Source organism: Mercurialis annua, linkage group LG3, assembly GCF_937616625.2.
Source record: "Mercurialis annua linkage group LG3, ddMerAnnu1.2, whole genome shotgun sequence".
Classification (NCBI taxonomy): domain Eukaryota; kingdom Viridiplantae; phylum Streptophyta; class Magnoliopsida; order Malpighiales; family Euphorbiaceae; genus Mercurialis; species Mercurialis annua.
The window spans coordinates 68552641-68572085 of NC_065572.1; the positions used below are offsets into that span (position 1 = coordinate 68552641).

A 19445-nucleotide genomic window follows, 5' to 3' on the forward strand; every position below is an offset into this window, starting at 1 on the left:
AATGTTTTATTAGGCAAAAATCTACATACACGTGGATTAAAAGATTTAGTAGATCAAACCAATGATTTTTACTCGGTTTAGTTTGTGAAAAATATTATTTCTATCAGTTCAATTCTAAAATTTAAAAGTATAGATTTTTAGTTATTAGTTAGGTTTGGAATTTAAATTAGACATATTAATTATACCGATTTAATTAACCGAAAATTTGTCTTTTTTAAAAAAAAATTCTTTATAACATGTCGATTTTATTCATAAAAAAGCTGTATTTCGATTTTAACTGAACCGGTATCTACCTATTTGATTCGGTTCGATTCTAGAGTTTTGTTTTATTTTATTTGACCGGTTCAGATAAGGTTTGGTTACCAATTCATGTTAGGTTGGTTTGGTTTTAAACATTCACTCGATCGGTTGATTTTTTGGTTGGTGATTATGGTTCGATTTTAACCAAACCAACTAAACGCTCAAATTACACAAAGTTAAAGAGTGATTACAGTACTCGTCTGATGTGAAGGTCTTGACAAGAAATTTGAAGCTTCCACTTGAAGACGGTGAACTTGAAAACTCTTTGATCATCTTCGTTTCTTCAGTTAAGTAAATCCTAAACGATCAATTATATCAGCTAACTTCCGTTGATGAGACTCGTAACTTTTTTTTTTACCTTATCTAGATTACATCCTCGGGAACATCTGAATCCACTGCGAAACCACACCATTTTCTCTTCGGTAACGATCAATTTTATGCTCTAAGTTTCTTTTACTTTGAAAATTGTTCAGTTTCTCTATATTTTTCAATGATTCAAATTGTAATTTGTGACAGCAATGAGTGAAAATCTTTACGTTTCTGAAGGTCAAGATGCTGCTGCAAGGTATGCACTGTTTGCTAATTTAGATGAGATAAACGATTAAAAAATATGATGCAAATCTATGTTTATTTGTTTAATAGTAACATGAAAATGGTGAGTGAGTTGCTGGAGGGCATTCATCTCGTTGCGTCAGTGGAAGCTATATCTCTTGGTGCCCGAGCTGGGATTCATCCTGAGATAGTCTACAACATCATTTCCAATGCTGCTGGAAATTCATGGTCAGCTCATTATGTTATGATTCAAATTTGTTTTACTGTTTTATAGAAATAAATACTATTCCACGCTTTATAATTTGGAGTTGATAGCATTATGCATACTTTTGTTGGGTTTTAACAGCAAGTTGTTCTGTTAATGTAGGGTGTTTAAGGATCATGTGCCTAAGTTGTTGAGTGGTAATGCCAAGCCTCAGTCCCTTGGTATTTTGGCCCAAAATTTGGTAAGGTGCACTGTGGCAATACCTGATTTGAGTTTTGTAAATGCAGGGTTGCTGACATGTCATTATTGGTGACTTGATATAAATTATAAAGTGGTGATTGACAGTTTACAGTTATGTGTCTTTAGTTTCTCTGGGTTGGTTAGTTTATTTGTTGTTAGATTGATTGTGAACAAAATAGGGATAAGGCTATAACTTGTTCTCACTTTTGTATTGCGGTGTTTGGATGGAGACAATGCCCTTGTTTAAGCACTATGCTCTTACTTTTAATTTGTTGTAGGACAAGGCTTTTTCTTTTTCTGTCTGAGTTTTTAGAGGGGCATCTTTTTTATCCTTTTAAAAAAACTAGAGGGGCATCTTTTAATTGTTCCTAAATTGGAATGGGAGGTGCTTCGAGGCAGAGAGAGAAATGGAACAAATGTGAGAGAGCAAGAGAGTGATACAAACAAATGAAAGACAGACTTAGGAAGTTAAAAAGTTTAGGGCAATGACATTATTTGTTTCCTTCTACAAGTTTAATGTTAGTTCATTAAAATCAAGTCAAGATGGTGACAATCAGGAGAAGCAGGGAAGGACTATTTCTCAACAGTATATTTAAAAAGTAGAAAGTGAAAAGCGAAAAAGACATTGCTTTTTACAAGACATAAATTTGATCTTCTAAATGCCCATCTCTTATTTTTTAGATGGTCTTTTCTGTAAACTAAAATCAAATTAAATTTTTATCATTCATGAATCAAATATTGAAACTTGTAGTTCATCACGAGTCATCTAGAGATGATGGTGCATGTATAATACTGGAAAAACTGGTTGAAAAGGGACTAGCATTAGTAGTGGCGCTTATGGAGCTGATATAACTTGGCTGCTTTAAATCAAGAATAAAAAACTCTTTTAGATGTTACAGCTGTTTGTGTTTAGAATATGGATGCTAATACTTGTGAACTCAAACTTTGGGTGTTCATTCACTCAGTCACTGGATTGTCATTAATCAGCATGGTCACTTATTTTGAACTTGTCGTGTCCACATTGCAAATTATTTAGCTCTGCCCCTATTGCTTACATAATGATCAAGTAATGAAGTACTACAATCTCTTTTTCAGCTTGCTTGAGATTTACAGAGTTTTTTTAATTTCAGGGTATAGTTTTGGACATGGCCAAATCACTTAAATTTCCTCTCCCCCTTTTAGCTGTTGCTCACCAACAGCTTATTCTTGGTATAGCCACTGTCCAGTGAACTGATTGTTGAATTATTCAATAACCCAAGTTCGTGATCAATTGTATTTTTCGTTGTAGGGTCTAGATATGTTCTTGCTGATGATAATGATAATACACTGATCAAGGTATTTCCCCTACCTTTTACTGTATATGAATTAACAATTGGCTTACCAAATGCTTTGTTAGCTATACATTACCATACTCTCTTTCCAGGTTTGGGAAAAAGTACTTGGAGTAAATATTCAAGATGCAGCCGCATCTGAACCCTATTGCCCCGAGCAATTGGCAAATGAAATTACTGCTAAATCTGCTGCTGTGAAGAGAATTGGTTTCATCGGTCTTGGAGCGATGGGATTTGGCATGGCAACTCAGCTTCTGAAATCAAAGTTCATTGTTCTCGGTTATGATGTAATTTCTCACTTTCATCGTACTTTAATTAAAGAGTCAAATAAAGTTTACTTTTGGTTGGGAATATGGTCAGATGGACTATTTTGTCTATAATGTGTACTAAATTTCCTTACATCTTTCATGCAATATGCAGTTGGTTGGACTTTTGATAGTAAAAACTCATTTACCCTGTTTTGCTATTTAAATTTAGGAATATAGTGACTTTAATTTTTCTCTTAGCAATCATTTATAGCTGAGTTGAATCCACTACCTAGTTTATGCTGACACCAAGTTGAAAAGTCAATTTTTATATATATCAAATCTTCCAGGTGATAAACGCACCTCATCACTTATCAGCTTTTGTGCTCTGTTGACCTAGGAATGTGAGGCAGGCGACCTGTTTCAGGGAAATTTTTATAGGTGTTTGGTTCAGATCCAATCAGGGGATCAAATAGATTATAGAAACATGAGTTCAATCATTGGAAAACTTCCTTGGGCAGCTCATTTAGTGGCAAATCTTGTTTCCTCCAATTCCTTCAATTAAGACCAAATCCACTTCCTTACAGATGAAGGGGGGTGTTGGGAATTTACAAGCAATCATACCTCCTTACAATTCACTCATTCTTACGATTCCCACCTCCCTCGAAGAAGCTTCTACGCATTCTTGAAATTTTCTATCTAACGCAAATGGCCTGAACACTATTTTTGTGGTTCTTGTGTTTGTGTATATTGTATTTTTGAAAGTTGTATCATGAGTATCCATATGTGATTAAGTATGTATTTATGGGTGATTACTTGTGTATTTTAGTTTTACTTGAAAGCTTAAATGGCTTTTCTCAATTTGTCTTTTCTTGGCGGCAGGTGTATAAACCAACACTAACTAAATTTGCTAGTGCTGGTGGCTTAATTGGCAACTCCCCTGCTGAAGTAGCCAGAGGTAATGTAAGCAACATATCTATATTCCCTATTTGAGTTGGCAATGTAAGAACAGCAAAGACATTAATTTTTTCAATCAATTTTTTTATTTTTATATGAAATCTCTCTATAGATTTTTATGTTATCTAGGCTGGCATAACATGAAATAATCAAGGTAGCGTACATGGGAATATTATTTATTTTTCTGAAAAAAAAAATGGAAATACCTGTAGGAGTACTAATTAAGAAGTAGCCGCATGAATGACTCCTAGTATTAAATACTCTTAAATGCATTAGTATCCTTAAACTGAACTAACAAGGTCACCATAATTTAGTCTTAAGAAAACCTTAGAAAGATGTTTATTGTCCATATTTTTTTCATATTTATCAATACAAGCATACTTCTTTGTGTTGACTCAAATATCTCCTTATTTATATATTCTGAAGACTTATTTTAAACGAAATGATTGTGCAGCCCCTTCTCTTCTAATGTGCTCCTGTTGATGCGTGCAAAATGTGAAAATGCATATTATGTTGCACCAGCCATAACCTCTCATTATTATAAATTTCTCCTGCTCATTGTATTTGTAGGACAGATTTGAGAAATCTGGTCTACGCACGATGAAGTAAACTCAGCGGAAGCTAATTTTAAGCTTATAAATTCAAGTTTAATTATCAGGAAGAAACAAAGAATAAAATAAATTATTTTCAAGGTGTCATATCTTCTTCACTCAATAGTTTAGAACCCACTATTACTTTTCCCCAGTTAAATTCATTACGTATTCTATTCGTTCTTGTATGTCTGCAGATCCCATCTATTTTAACATTCTCATTTCAGCTACACTCATCTTAGATATGTGCTGTCTTTTAATTGCCCGACACTCACTAACTACCATAATAAGATTGTGACATTTTCAAATAGTCAAGTGAGGGTAAAGTAGTCCCTAGCCCTTAAACCATACTTGCCGTATAAATAAAAGTATGTTAAGTATCAGAACAGTATCTTTATATGAAGCTTTTCAATCAAAACCTAAAGAAAGTCAATTCAGCAATTTGCTTCTTCCTATGAGGCTATGAGTAAAATCTTAATTCAGGCAGGTTTTGGAGATATAGTGACCCTGTTTCATCTGTAAAAAGCTGATACACCTACTATATATTGACAGTTTAATACTGTTGGCCAAAAGAATAAAAACAAAAAAGCCAGATAAATTTCACTGTAGGTTGGTGGATATAGCTTTTCTTCATGGTAACATTTTCTTGTAACTTTCTCCTGTCCAGATGTTGATGTGCTTGTAATCATGGTTACAAATGAAGCGCAAGTAGAGAGTGTTTTGTTTGGAAATCAGGGTGCAATTGCAGGTATCATCTCAGCATATTATCTATGGTTTTGTGCAATTTCTTACTTCACTTCCATGTTCTATTTTGTAGCACTTCTACCAGGATCATCTATCATCATTTCATCTACTGTGTCTCCAGGATACGTAATAAAACTAGAGCAACGATTACTAAGTACATTTTCTATCAATCTCCTCTTTATATTATGGTTACATTTTTTCTGTTAGCATGTTCCAGTTGCATAATGCAAGTATTTACTCAAATTATATTTACAGAACATGTTCAATATTACTATTTCTCCTTTTTCTCATCTTTTTTTTTGTCTTTCTGAAAAGTAAAAAATGAAAATTGTCCTCCAATTTTTACACTGTCAAGAAAGCACTGAAAAAAAAAGTTAAACTAGATGAATGTAAAAAATATTTATAACTGGAAAATGTGATCAAAGATTTTCATGGCATACCCTTAAAGAGGTGATTGCAAAATGGAGGATCACCTCAGGGTTTCATCTTGCCTATGCTGTGCTAGGTGGTCATTTCTGATTCCTTTCTTGTCATGTTTGTATTTTCTGATCTATTGGACTGACAATCAACCTACAAATGTCATAGATGAGGGAAAAGATTTGAAATTGGTGGACGCTCCTGTTTCTGGTGGTGTTAAGAGGGCTTCGGATGGAACACTTACGGTCTGAAGATTACACCTCTTATTTAGCAAAGCAGAGAAGTTTTTCAATGTTCTAACAGTGATTCCATATCTTAATCAGATTATGGCTTCTGGTCCCGATGAAGCTCTTATGAGCACTGGTTCAGTCCTGGCAGGTAACTAGTGTCAAACAGTTTGTATTGGCTGTAGTCTGTACAATATTCTAAAAGTAATTTTGTTATTTATCCTTGATTGTCAGAACAGCCTTAAGCGAGAAGCTTTATATTGTCAAGGGAGGCTGTGGAGCTGGAAGGTAGTTCAGCATCATTTACAGATAATCAAATCATATATAATTTTTAGTTATATATGAGGCTTGTTGTCTTAACATTTTTACATTGGTTTGTGCTCTTGATTTATCTTTTTCAGTGGAGTGAAGATGGTTAATCAGCTGCTCGCTGGAGTTCATATAGCTTCAGCAGCTGAGGCAATGGCATTTGGGGCTCGATTAGGTCTCAATACAAGGATGCTGTTCAACTTCATAGTGAACAGTGCAGGAACATCCTGGTTTGTATCATTCGCACTGCAATTCTCCTTTTTCCCTCATTGTGGTTGATATTTTTTTTATGGTTTCTACTATACTGGCTATGTGTTTTATAATATACATACTTTTTTGTATATAATTGTTGTACCATATTTACATGTATATATATAATACACTTTTATTTTATATATTATTTGACATAATTAAATACTCGTATATTTATTAAAGGCCTAATTAGAAATAAATCCAAACCTTTGCGCGTGTCTTTGCAATTTAAACCTAATCTTTTAATTTTTGTAATACTATCCTAATTTGACAATTTCCTTGCAATTTTATACAATTTTTTTTTAATCATTTTTTTTTTCAATCTTTTACCTGGGTACAATACCTATTTGCTTTATTTGGCTTTTATGATTATTTTTAGCTTCAAACTTGCTGTTTTTTTTCCTTCAACCACCGAAAGTTAGAAAAATTAGAAATAGATCTTAACGTTATTTTCGATTTGTTTTAGATTAGAAGTTAAATTTTGAAATTTTGAAAAATTAATTTTTCTAATTACGGAATTAGAATATAAATTTAAATGAAAACTGGGACAATTAAATTGATTAGAAAAAAACTGGATAGAATTGCAACGAAAAAATGAAATTGCATAGTACTACAAAAATTAAAGGTTTGGTTTAAATTGCAAACACATGCAAAGGTTTGGGCTTTTTTAACAATTAGGCCGTTATTAAAGTTCAAAGGATTGCTAATGTTTGATTCGACGTGCAACGATATCTTGATAATGGCTTTAGTATGAAATGCCATCTTTATTGGATCTGCTGCAAATATGTCTTAGATCCATTTGATTAACTGTGACACTTGTGACTTGTTCTTTTTTCTTTTTGGTACAATTATGCTTTCATGGATTTCATCACCAAAAGTCAAAAGAGAAGTTTCCTTTGATAAAGTGATTGAAAGATTTTTTTTCTGCCCTAAATATTAGACTGTTGTTCAGACTCCTCTATTTGTGTTTTGACTGGATGCTTGTTGTGATCTTGGGAGATCCATTAGGTGTCGACTAGGCACATGGGGGTTAGGACTCTCCTATATGTATAAGTTGTTTATTATTCACGAAAAATCACCATCTGGAGTAAAAAAAGACCTTGAGATTTTTAATAAAGTGCTAAATCAGCTTTCCTAACAGTCTACCTGAGAAACTATGAGAAAGAAAACTCGAACAATTATTGGTATAAAACTGCTCTGCAATGCTGCTGTATGCCAGCTTATTAACCCTCTTGCAATATAAATTTGGCAGCTTTGTAACTTAAACAAAGTTTATAAGTTAATCTAGCCAAATGTTATTATTGCAGGATGTTTGAAAATCGTGTTCCACACATGTTGGACAACGACTATACGCCGTATTCTGCACTTGATATCTTCGTGAAGGATCTGGTTGAATAATTTTTATTCTGTGCAATTTTGATGTTTGAAAACTTTGAAATATAATTCAATAACTAGTTTAATATTTCACCATTAGGTTGTTGAAACATTTTATAAACATTTGCAGGGCATTGTTACTCATGAATGCTCACTTCATAAAGTTCCGCTTTACATATCAACTGTTGCACACCAACTGTTCCTTGCAGGTTTGGACCTTCATGGTTAAAATATCTTCTCCATCATTTTCTGCTTTATATTTCAACTGTTGCATACCAACTGCTCTTAGCAACTGTGGAACTTCATAGTTAAAACCTCTTTTTGAATCATCGCCGTCTTTGTTTTTCATTCGTAGTCTTATGTTTTTGTTGCTATTTTGATTGGATCAATCTAATTGTTAGTATTAAAATTGTATTTTGAAGAGATTGTTGGAAAATGGAATCTTTAGAAATAGGAATGTTCTTGTGGTGACAACCAAAGACTACAGTGATTTTCATCATCTCAGATTAGTTTTACAGAAATGGTGAAATTGGTTGAAACGAGGCAAAAGATTTAAAAATCAAAAGAATTTTTATAGCCTGTATCAATCCATAGCAGTTGGTTTGAGCATATCTAACTGAAGAAATGTTGAAACTTGACATTCTAGGTGTTTGAAACAGTTGATTATATCAGGATTTAACCTCATACTAGCGAGAGCTAAGCCCCCAAATTTTGAGCAACTTTGGTAGAGTGTACAGTATATCATTAGCTTTTGATTCTAGAAAAGAAAAAAAGTGCCATAAGAATCTTATATGTGATCGTTAAAATCTGCAAGAAATGCAGCATATGTTAGTGTGCAAAATGCACTGGGCATGTACCGAAAGGTATTCAGCATGACATGAGACATTAGAAGGCAATCAAGTTGTGGTGGACTTGATGCAATTCCCAGTCCAAATGCTTATGCATTTATCTATTATTTTAGTTTGTGCATGAAGCTTCCTTCTCATGCATGCGAGTTTGCATGACATGATACTGAGCTTATTTATTGAGCAGGTTCTGCTGCTGGCTGGGGTCGGCAAGATGATGCTGGGGTTGTTAAGGTGTGAAATACATATGTACTTGGGAATTATTCATTATGCAAATTTAGTATAGAACTATAACGTCCTAAAATTGGGAATTTACTGAAGTAGCAAGTTTTTCCATAACTCCACAGGTTTATGAGACACTCACTGGTGTTAGAGTTGAAGGAAAACTTCCCATTCTCAAGAAAGAAAATGTCCTTCAGTCTCTTCCACCCGAGTGGCCCCTAGATCCCACTGATGATATACGTAGAATGAATCAAAGTAATTCAAAAACATTGGTTGTTCTAGATGATGATCCAACTGGCACTCAAACTGTTCATGATATTGAAGTAATGACAGAATGGTAATTTCTCAACCTCTTTGTTGTATATCTTCTTTGCGAAATGTTTCATTCAACAATATGAGATTGTTTATTTATGATATATCTAACATTCTGACGGTAAATTTTTGTTTCTGTTACAACTGAACTATTCTATATTCTGCAAATACCAGTTCTTATATGAGAAGCCTCTACAATTCTAAGTCTCTAAGACATGCTGGCCATCCTGAGCATATCAATTCAATTATTTAGCTGCTATTTTTTCCATTCAATTTCAGGAGTGTTGCGGCTTTAGTTGACCAGCTAAGGAAAAAACCTACATGTTTTTTTATTCTAACCAACTCCAGGGCATTGAGTTCTGAGAAGGTAAACAGCTTTCTCTTATTTTTAGTTTTAAATCAGCAAAACAAAAGTTATGTCCTGTTAGGAAATCACGCTCTGACGAAAAAGATAAACTTTGCTTAAATGTTTATGTTTTCACAGGCCAGTGCATTGATAAAGAATATCTGCAGAAACTTAAGTGATGCTGCTAAATCAGTTGAAAATGTTGAATATACAGTAGTTTTGAGAGGTGACTCGACACTGCGAGGTCATTTTCCAGAGGTAAGGACAGAAGCCCCAGAGTAATATAATTGTACAGCTTACTTTCATTAACCACAGCCTGACATAAGAAAGTGATTTGTGTAGGAAGCAGATGCGGTTGTTTCGGTACTTGGTCAAATGGATGCGTGGATTATTTGCCCCTTTTTCCTTCAAGGAGGCCGCTACACTGTTCAAGACGTACACTATGTTGCAGACTCTGATTAGTATTGATCTCAACTTAACATCATAGTGATTTGGATTGGTTGTCCTTGACGTTTATCATACCAACCACTGTTTCTATAGTCTTCTACCTGCAGGAGACACGGAGTTTGCTAAAGATGCTGCATTTGGCTTTAAATCTTCCAACCTACGAGAGGTCTAGATTTTTTCATTTTATTATCTAGTTGAAAGGTTGAAAAATTTGGTAGTGATTTTGCAACCATATGTTGATCTTTAGTGGCTGGAAGAAAAAACGAAGGGGCAGATTCCAGCGAATAGTGTAACATCTATACCCATCCAACTTCTGAGGAATGGTGGACCAAATGCTGTTTGTGAGCTCCTTTGCAGCTTGAAAAAGGTACTAATTATTGGGAATGCATGTGTGAACTCTTTGTTACTTTATAATTGAGTAAAGCAAATTTTTTGGACACTCTGTTTGCTAATCCTATTTCTGGCAGTTAGTTTTTGTACTCTCATTGTGCCTGCTCTGTTCTTCCCTTGCCGTGTTTTTGGATGCTGTGACCACACACGAATTAGATTTAAACAGCAGCACTGTCCAGCTTGCGCCTCTGTTTTTCATTCGTACTCTTAATTACATAAATCCATAACACTCATTGGAGATTCTAGATTTTTTTTTATGATGTCTGAATTGTTAAAAATATTCATCTTCCCTCTTGCCACAAAAGATTGCTTAAATACATGAAAGAAAAAGATAAAGAATCTGATGTACATGTAATGTGTACATTATGCTAGGTGAGTAACATAGAGCGAGTGATTTGGAGTGTCTATTCATATCAATGAATGTGTAGTCATCATTTCGCTTAATGCATCTGAAGATCCTTGAGTTGCAATACCATATAGGGTTTCTTGTTTCAGATGCTAATTGTTTATTGAAAATCTCTTTATGGTCTAATGCAGGGATCAACATGTATAGTCAATGCTGCAAGTGACAGAGACATGGCTGTATTTTCAGCTGGAATGATCCAGGCAAAATGTCCTAGATTCTTGATCTGTTTTTAGATTTGTTCTTTGGATGAAGAAATACTTACAAGCTTATACTAATTAAGCAGGCAGAATTGAAGGGCAAGTCATTCTTATGCCGAACAGCTGCTAGTTTTGTTTCTGCTCGAATTGGTATTATTCCTAAAGCTCCAATACTTCCCAAGGATTTAGGAATAACCAAAGACAAGAGAGGTGGACTCATTGTTGTGGGATCTTATGTTCCAAAAACGACAAAGCAGGTTGAGTTTACGGACCCTGCTTTTTCTTGCTTTTGTATTAGCCCTGATAAACATTCTTATAATAATTTATAAATGTTATGGATTGTAATCAACAGGTTGAAGAACTAAGAATACAATGTGGCAAGAATTTAAAAACCATCGAGGTGATCCAGATGTGCAGTCTTTCTGTATTTTAAATTTTATTGTAAAGATTTATCTTTGAAGATTATAGCATTTATATATGGTTATAATGGCACTGTGGCTGAGGATTTTCTTCTATGCTATGAACAGGTTTCTGTTGATAAACTTGCCATGAAGTGTGCAGATGATAGGGAGCTAGAAATAAATAGAGCAGCTGAGATGGCAGATTTTTCTCTTGCGGCTTGCAGAGACACATTAGTAATGACAAGTCGTGAACTCATCACTGGAAAAAGTCGGGTTATATCTTTCTTTCTTAATTCTAGTTCTAGTTTTGTTTTTGTGAATTGGTAATTCATTACGTATTTAAAACATAGAATAAATATACAGGTTTGAGATTTGTTATGTATGTAAGAATGAACTGAATAATTTATTATTATGGCTGTGCAATCATCTGTATTATATATAAAGGCTTGCTTGGTTAGGGCCTGGAATGAGAATATATATGGGAATGCAAAATAATTTAGCTTGCATGTTGTTTGGTTGGTTAAGGAACTGGAATTAAAATCAACATAGACATTGATTATTGAATTTATTAAAGTATATTTACTATTTAAATTATATTAAAATATTCTGGTAATTCTTTTATTATTTTGCATATGCAACATGTTACTTTTCATTAGTTCGACTATTAAACTTAAATCCCATGGGAATGAGAAGCTCATTTCTTAGTGGGATAAGGGGAGTGAGGGACTCCCATTATGAGGAATCCCACTTCCATTCTGAGGTTAATTTAAAAGAAAAACGGATTATTCTATTCTCATTCCCATTTCCACTTCCCTCTAAATTTTATGAGCTCAGACGGCTCCTAAAAGAGGAATAGTGCACTTCTTTTTCTTTTCAATTTGTCGTCTAAACTCTTATCTTTCTTATTTATTTATGCCTCTTCCAGCTCCTTCTGAATGTTTAGAAATCAATTTTAAAGTGAGTTCAGCATTGGTGGAAATTGTGCGGCGGATATCAACAAGACCTCGATACATCCTGGCAAAGGTAATTCAATTTTTTAAAATCAACAAAATATAGTATTCTTGGTGACTATAAACGTTGAGCTTTTGGTTCCCATATTTTTTATATCTCATCTTCTTTGATGTGGAGAAGTGATAATCATTACTTGAAGTTGCAGCATGTGTATTCATGTATAGTAATAGTTTTTCTATTTCTCTTGAAAACTGTTAAAATGATAAAACTATTGTTGGAACTTGGAACCTCACCCATTAACTTTATCTTTTGGGTGAATTGATTATTTGACATAGTATTAGAGTCTTTATGATCGAATGATCTAAAGTTCAATCCTTGGCAACTCCCATTTAGTTAATTTAAATACTTGAGCACAAGGTGAGGTGGGCCTATGTGCTTGTTTGTTTGCGCTTCAAGCCCAATGAGCATTTGCATGCGGAGGTATTTTAAGATAATTAAACTATTGTTGGAGTCTCACAACAACTTAAACTTTTAGGTGAATTAGTTATTTGAAAAAAATATTTTAGAATCTTGAAATCAATAGAATGAATTTAGGGTTATTTGCATATTAAATCCCAAAGTTTCACTTTTGGTTTAATCTCATTCTTTAAAATGTTGCTCGCACATCCCAGCCTTTTGCGCTTTTGCAATGTGCAGCCTATAGTCATTTTTCACCAAATATAAAACTACAAAATTGTACAAAAACGGCGTCGTTTTATATAAAACGATGTCACAATACGGAAATGTGTGGCACAATGCCAAAAATTGAAAGGTTGGATATGCAAGTGCTATGTTTTAAAGGATGAGATTAAATTGCTACAAAAGTGAAACATTGGGATTTAATATTCAAATAACATATGAATTTATTGCTAGCATTAATTAAGGCACGGCAATATCCAAAGATTCCAATAACATACAATATCAGTATTCATTCATTTGTATATCTGTTGCATGCAAGATTTGTATTCATCCATTTGCAAACATTTGCTTATACTTTTCTAGTGCAGAGATGCATCTTTTTTGCATCTGTCTAGTTCTTTCCAGAGTGTTGTGATAAGAGAATTCTTAGTACTGAAGTGAAATATATTCTATCATTAACTTGCATAACAGTGCCACTAGAACGGACTTTTCTGTAGTAGTTAGGATAATCTCATTTCTTCTCCTGTATCTTTTATTTTGGTAAAATTCGTATTTAAAGTAGGTAAATTTAGTTGCATCACAATGAATTTCCTTTCTGTTTATCTTTTAATACTATAAAGTACATATCTTGCTTCATAAAAGTATGCCAACTTATGTCAATTGCCTTTTATGTGGAAAATAGGATAGACAAATTAAGATGGTACTAATGTACAAGTGATCGCTGCAGTTTCATCAAGTAATTTATGTTTGTTTTGCCTGTCTGGAACTCTTGGTTCATTTCCATGTTTTCGTAACATGGATAAGCTAACTGTTAGATTCCATCTTAATTGGGTGTTAAGTGGAGCGCCTCAACCGATATATAAACGCATGTCCATTTACACACACGACCAATGTGGGATTTCCCACTTCAACACTCCCCCTCACGCGTAGCGTGTCCGGGCCGAGCAACAAATCCCCCCTCACGCTTCACGTGGGCCGGGCCAAACTCAAATTGTGTGAATGAACAACGCTGTGATACTCCATCTTAAAACCAATACACTAACCATTAAACCCCTATGTAAACAAAGAAGGAGAAATGATATTTCTGTATATTATTCAATGGTGGTAATATACATATAAATGCAGTTATGCACACACTATGTTGCTTGAGTAAAATTGGAAGGCTGACTAATTAATTTCTGTGCTTAAGCCTATAATTAAACTACACTTATTTAGAGCTTTTACACCCTACATTTTGGATAGTGCAGTTTAATCCAAGCTTATGGCTAAAACTTGTAAAAGTCTTCAGTAAGCCAGTTGACACCAATGAATTAATTTATATTGTTGCTCTAGGGTGGAATCACGTCATCCGACCTTGCTACAAAAGCTCTAGAAGCAAAATGTGCAAAAGTAGCTGGACAAGCTCTGGCTGGTGTTCCATTGTGGCTTCTAGGTCCTGAAAGTAGGCATCCAGATGTTCCATACATTGTTTTTCCTGGTAATTAAATTTTTATATAACTCTTTGAACTTAATTTTTAGTAGATTGCAAATTAGATATCTAACGTAAGGGTTCTTTGCAGGTAATGTTGGTGACAGCAAAGCGTTGGCAGAAGTAGTTAAATCCTGGGCTCTGCCTTCTAGACATTTCTCAACAAAAGAACTCCTCCTTGTAAGCTCTATAAACTGATTCTCTTTCAATGGTTTGCTTCTTTCGAAATTGACAACTCTCTGCATATAGAATGCAGATAGTGGTAATTATGCTGTTGGAGCATTTAATGTTTACAATATGGAAGGAGCTGAGGCTGTTGTTGCTGCTGCAGAGGAAGAAAATAGTCCTGCTATTCTACAGGTTAGAATGAAATAAATATGAAGGAACAAATTCATGTTACCTAGAATGGGTATTAATCTTTTGTTTACTTTCAAAACAATATCTTTGGAAATATAGTATGTATCAACTTCAGATGCTTGTTAATGCATTTATTTGTGTTATCTGTTCTATTTACAGATTCATCCTAGCGCCCTGAAGCAAGGGGGAATTCCGTTAGTTGCTTGTTGTGTCTCAGCTGCTGAACAGGCCAATGTAAGTGGCATTTATCTTTAGTCAAAAAAGGGGAAAGAATTGAAGAGAAAATAGTGGTACAACATAAGTAGGGATCAGTCATCTCGATGATGAAACCAGAACACTAATGTTAAGTTTGACTGTGATGGTGTAGTAGCATAGGCATTTTTGACTGCAATAGATTCATGGTGTTCTAGAGACTCAATCTTTAATATTAGTTGCAAATCTATAGTTGAAATCATTTAGATGGGGATGGAATGTCTTCAAGAGATTAATTTGGATGTATTTTGAAAATTGCAAATAGTCGCTGATTGCTTTAAAGTGTTACAAAAAGCAAATGATTTACCTCTTAATGTTGTTGGATTTGCTATTGCTTTGTCGTTACTCCCTTCCTAACTTGGGGGGTGTTCTGGGTGTGGGCGAGTGGGAGAGACAGAGTGGCATGCTGGTTGAAATGGTACTGTTATGATTTGATGAGTCGGAATCTATGAAAAATATTGTTTGAGGAACATGAAATCTTGGATGGTGCATAGGAAAATCTTAGTTGTCAAATTACTAGTCACTCAATTTTTGCAGAAATACCGAAGAGTGAGACAGTACACATTATCTTACTAGAATCCTGCCTATTAAGTGTTTGATAACCTTTCTCACATGCTAATAAAAATCAAACTTGTAAATTAGCTTGTTGGTTTTGCAAATCACCAAAGCTTTTAATGTGCATCTTTATAGGCATCTGTGATGAATTCATGACAGGTTCCTATTGCTGTTCATTTTGATCATGGGACGTCTAAGCAGGAATTATTTGCAGCTCTCGACTTGGTAAGTGTCCTGCTTGTTTTTCATTAAAGGCATAAATGGTGGGTTAAACAGAGGACATGGTATATTCTACAGAATACTAACTTATTTTTGAGTTCAATTTTCTTGAATCTAGGGATTTGATTCAGTGATGGTTGATGGTTCACATCTTCCTCTGAAGGATAATGTCTCGTTCACTAAATATATATCCTCCTTGGCCCACTCAAAAAATATTAATATGCTAGTTGAAGCAGAGCTAGGGAGGCTGTCAGGAACCGAAGACGACTTGACTGTTGATGAATATGAAGCAAGGCTGACTGATGTCAATCAGGTGATTGTCTTTCTAATCAATCGAGAACAACTAATCTGGCATCTTTCTTAATATTGATACGCCTTACTTTTATTTTCAGGCTGAAGAGTTCATTGATGAGACCGGTATAGATGCTTTGGCAGTGTGCATTGGAAATGTACATGGAAACTACCCTGCCAGCGGCCCAAATCTCAGGCTTGATCTTCTCAAGGTAAAAAACTTAATCTAAATGCATATGCTTTAAGATAAGGGCACTATGATGTAGCTTTGCACACAAAGAAGTATACTTTTTCTAGTATATCAAGTAATTGTTTGGCATAGTTTTTTTTATATATAGCTATGCACACAAAGAAGTATACTTTTGGAAAAGCTAAAGAGGAGATCTTCTCTCAAAAGTTGCTTTAAAATGTCTTGAATTATGTGCATAGCATAATACTCTACTCAAAATTATTATGCCAAACAGGGCCTGAGGATGTCATTGCGTCTCCATTGATATGAAGTAATATGTTGTTTGTTTTGACCTGAACCTGAAATATTTGTGTATGATTCATGTTTATTACGGTATGAAAGTAGCAGTATATTCCAGGAGAATAAGAACTGCAACATGATTATTTTATAGATTCTATTGGCACAATCTTCCTATATAGTAACAGAAATTTTGAGAAGGCCATGTACTCATTATTTTGACCTTTTGAAGGAACTAATTCTGATTTATGAGAGTTTGAAATATTTCAAACCAAACTTAACTTAATCAAACCAAACCACTTGATTTTTTTGGATGGGTTCGGTTTGTACCAAAAGTTGACTTTTAAATTCAAACCTAACCGAATAAAAAACATTTAATGCCAAACTGAATTAAAAGAATTTAATTCAGTTTGGTTTGATTTTTGCACCCCATACCTGTAACTAGGGTAGATTGTAAAATAAGTTCAAAATTTGCCTGTTGTTAACTCCCATGTTTGACTAACTGTTGACGTTGTCACTACTGTTAGGATTTGCATGCCTTGAGTTCAAAGAAAGGCGTATTTCTGGTGCTTCATGGAGCTTCTGGCTTACCTAAGGAACTTATCAAGGTATGCTTTCACAATTCACATTATGTGGTATGCATTCAGAAATGGAATGTAAGACTAAAAAGTTTCCGTCCAGCATAGATAGCTAGTGTGACTTCCATTCAGTGTCCCTAAACCGCGGGAGTTGATGACATTCTATTAAATTTAATTTGATCTGATTTAAATGAATTTGAAAACTTAAATGTGTGAATGGACTAGAGGCAGAAACATTACTAATCTTTATGAATGCCCTTAACCAGGCCTGCATTGAGCACGGTGTGAGGAAGTTCAATGTGAACACTGAAGTGCGCAAGGCTTACATGGAGTCACTGAGCAGCCCTAAGAAAGATCTAGTCCATGTTATGGCTTCTGCCAAAGAAGCAATGAAAGCTGTAATTGCAGAAAAGATGCATTTGTTTGGTTCGGCTGGAAAAGCATGATTTTCGATTGCTGGTAACCGATTGGTTATTACATTGAACTGCATAATGCTTATCTGAATTTTAATAACACTCTAATAATTCGTATGCTTTGCGCAGGTTCTAATTAATTCATGTTGTAATTTTAATTCAATAATTGGGATGCTTTGCACAGGTTTAAATTAATTCATGTTGTAATTTTATTTTAATTTATTTTTTGGAATATATGTTTTAATTTTTATTTGATATTTTCATTAAGGATTAATTTTGATGTACCCTTGTCTTTTTCCATTTTTCTTTAGTAAGATGTTTACATTTTGTTTTACATTTAATTCTGTGTTTATGATGTTTACATTTTGTTTTACATTTGATTCGGTATGCAGTGTTACACAAAGGGGCAATTATCATAATGCGCTCATTTTTTTCATTGAATATGCAAAGTCTTGAAAAAACGTGCCATTGCTAATATAATTATGATGTTAAATTTATTCACTTAGGGAGATAGAAGTTCTCAGATATAAATGGTGCACGAGCTTTGTTCTTGGTTAATTTGCAGTCGAAATTTCATTTTTTAAATTCTATTATTGTTGTTAGGTTTATTTGGCTGCTTTGATCTTGTTTAACATTTGATTTTATAGGAATGTACTTCTATTTTACCTTGAATACACCCTAACTGTTGGTTGGTAAAAAAAGATATTATACGACGGGAGCATAAATTGGGTTAAGAAACATAATGTGAGATTAGTAAAATTTGCATAAATTAAGGCTGAATATATCAATTTTCACTTTCCTTTAACAATGGTTTGCAAATCACGTGTTGTTTTAAGGCTTAATGCCTTAAAAACCCCCGACCTTTCATTTCCTTTTCAATCCTACCCTGACGTTGAAAAATTGTCAATTTTACCCCAGTTTGCATTTTTTCATTTCAATTGTACCCTGAAGCATAAAATTGACCTTTATTTAATTGATAAAAGTTTAATAAATTTTTTTAAAAATGGTCAATTTAATATAAAAAGTTAATTTAAAGCAAAAAAGGGTCAATTTAGAGAATTTTTGCCAAATAAAAAAATGTCAATTTTATACTTTAGAGTACAATTGAAATGAAAAAAATGCAAAATAGGGTAAAATTGATAGATTTACAACATCGGGATAGGATTGAAAAGGGGATGAAAGGTCAGGGTTTTTTTAAGACATTAAGCCTTGTTTTAACATAATATAGGAGTTAATTGGCCTAAATTACAAAAATTTTGTCTTAAATTATAAAAAAATAGTTAACCGTGATTTATTTGAGCCTAGTCAAGAAGAGCAAAGGCTGAATTGACCTTTTGCTCATTTTTTTAACTTATGTTAAAAACCATTTCCTCTAAAAGTAATTTTTAATATTTACAATGTTGATCTTTTTTTGAGAGAAATAGGAGAGAAAGTTTAAAAAATGCAATTACTATTGAAGCCAAACTATTTTCAACACTCAATAGTTCTTTTCTTTTTAGTTGAAAACTGTATCTAATTTGGAAGAGGCAAGTTAGTTGTTTTTTTGTTGCAAACTTGCAATAGTAGACTTTTCTGGTTATTTGGTCAAACACCAGCAATGAGATCTCCAGCAAAATATAGAGAAAATGATAGGTCATTCAACCAGATCCTATAAAATTATAAATCAACCAAAAAATAATGAAAACGCAGGACAGGGACGACTACGATGCTGGAAAAAATCTGAGCAATGAATTCGGCTAACTGACGATTGCCTTCAAGCAAATCACCAGACACCAACCTGAAGATTGCCGATCCACTTTTTTTGCAACAAAGTCGGTGATCTGCTTCTCCTATGCTTCAAAGAGCATTGCATGTATAATAGCAACATTGACTAGTCAGCACTCCGCCCTTGAGCTTCCTGCTCTTAAT

General features: G+C 34.0%; 1 protein-coding gene across 2 annotated transcripts; it reads left to right on the forward strand.

Annotated features, from left to right (window-relative positions):
- Positions 1–475: 475 nt before the first annotated feature.
- On the forward strand, positions 476–17821 carry LOC126675181 (uncharacterized). Of its 2 annotated transcripts, XM_050369783.2 has the most exons (39): positions 476–586; positions 668–722; positions 817–865; positions 943–1080; positions 1220–1298; positions 2428–2506; positions 2586–2632; positions 2721–2915; positions 3756–3831; positions 5088–5168; positions 5238–5318; positions 5750–5826; positions 5905–5959; positions 6048–6096; positions 6210–6347; positions 7677–7758; positions 7874–7952; positions 8776–8822; positions 8936–9147; positions 9402–9489; positions 9607–9726; positions 9811–9929; positions 10009–10081; positions 10163–10282; positions 10843–10911; positions 10995–11165; positions 11261–11308; positions 11436–11577; positions 12235–12332; positions 14271–14415; positions 14498–14586; positions 14656–14766; positions 14923–14997; positions 15730–15795; positions 15908–16102; positions 16182–16292; positions 17074–17154; positions 17391–17583; positions 17667–17821. In XM_050369783.2, exons 3-38 carry the CDS (start codon positions 819–821, stop codon positions 17568–17570), a joined length of 3663 nt encoding a protein of 1220 aa, XP_050225740.1. In that variant the 5' UTR covers positions 476–586; positions 668–722; positions 817–818; the 3' UTR covers positions 17571–17583; positions 17667–17821. The 2 variants fall into 2 exon arrangements, with proteins under 2 accessions (XP_050225740.1, XP_050225741.1); XM_050369784.2 differs by lacking the exons at positions 476–586; positions 668–722; positions 817–865; ... (3 more) ...; positions 2586–2632; positions 2721–2915 and having other exon boundaries at positions 3775–3836.
- Positions 17822–19445: the final 1624 nt, after the last annotated feature.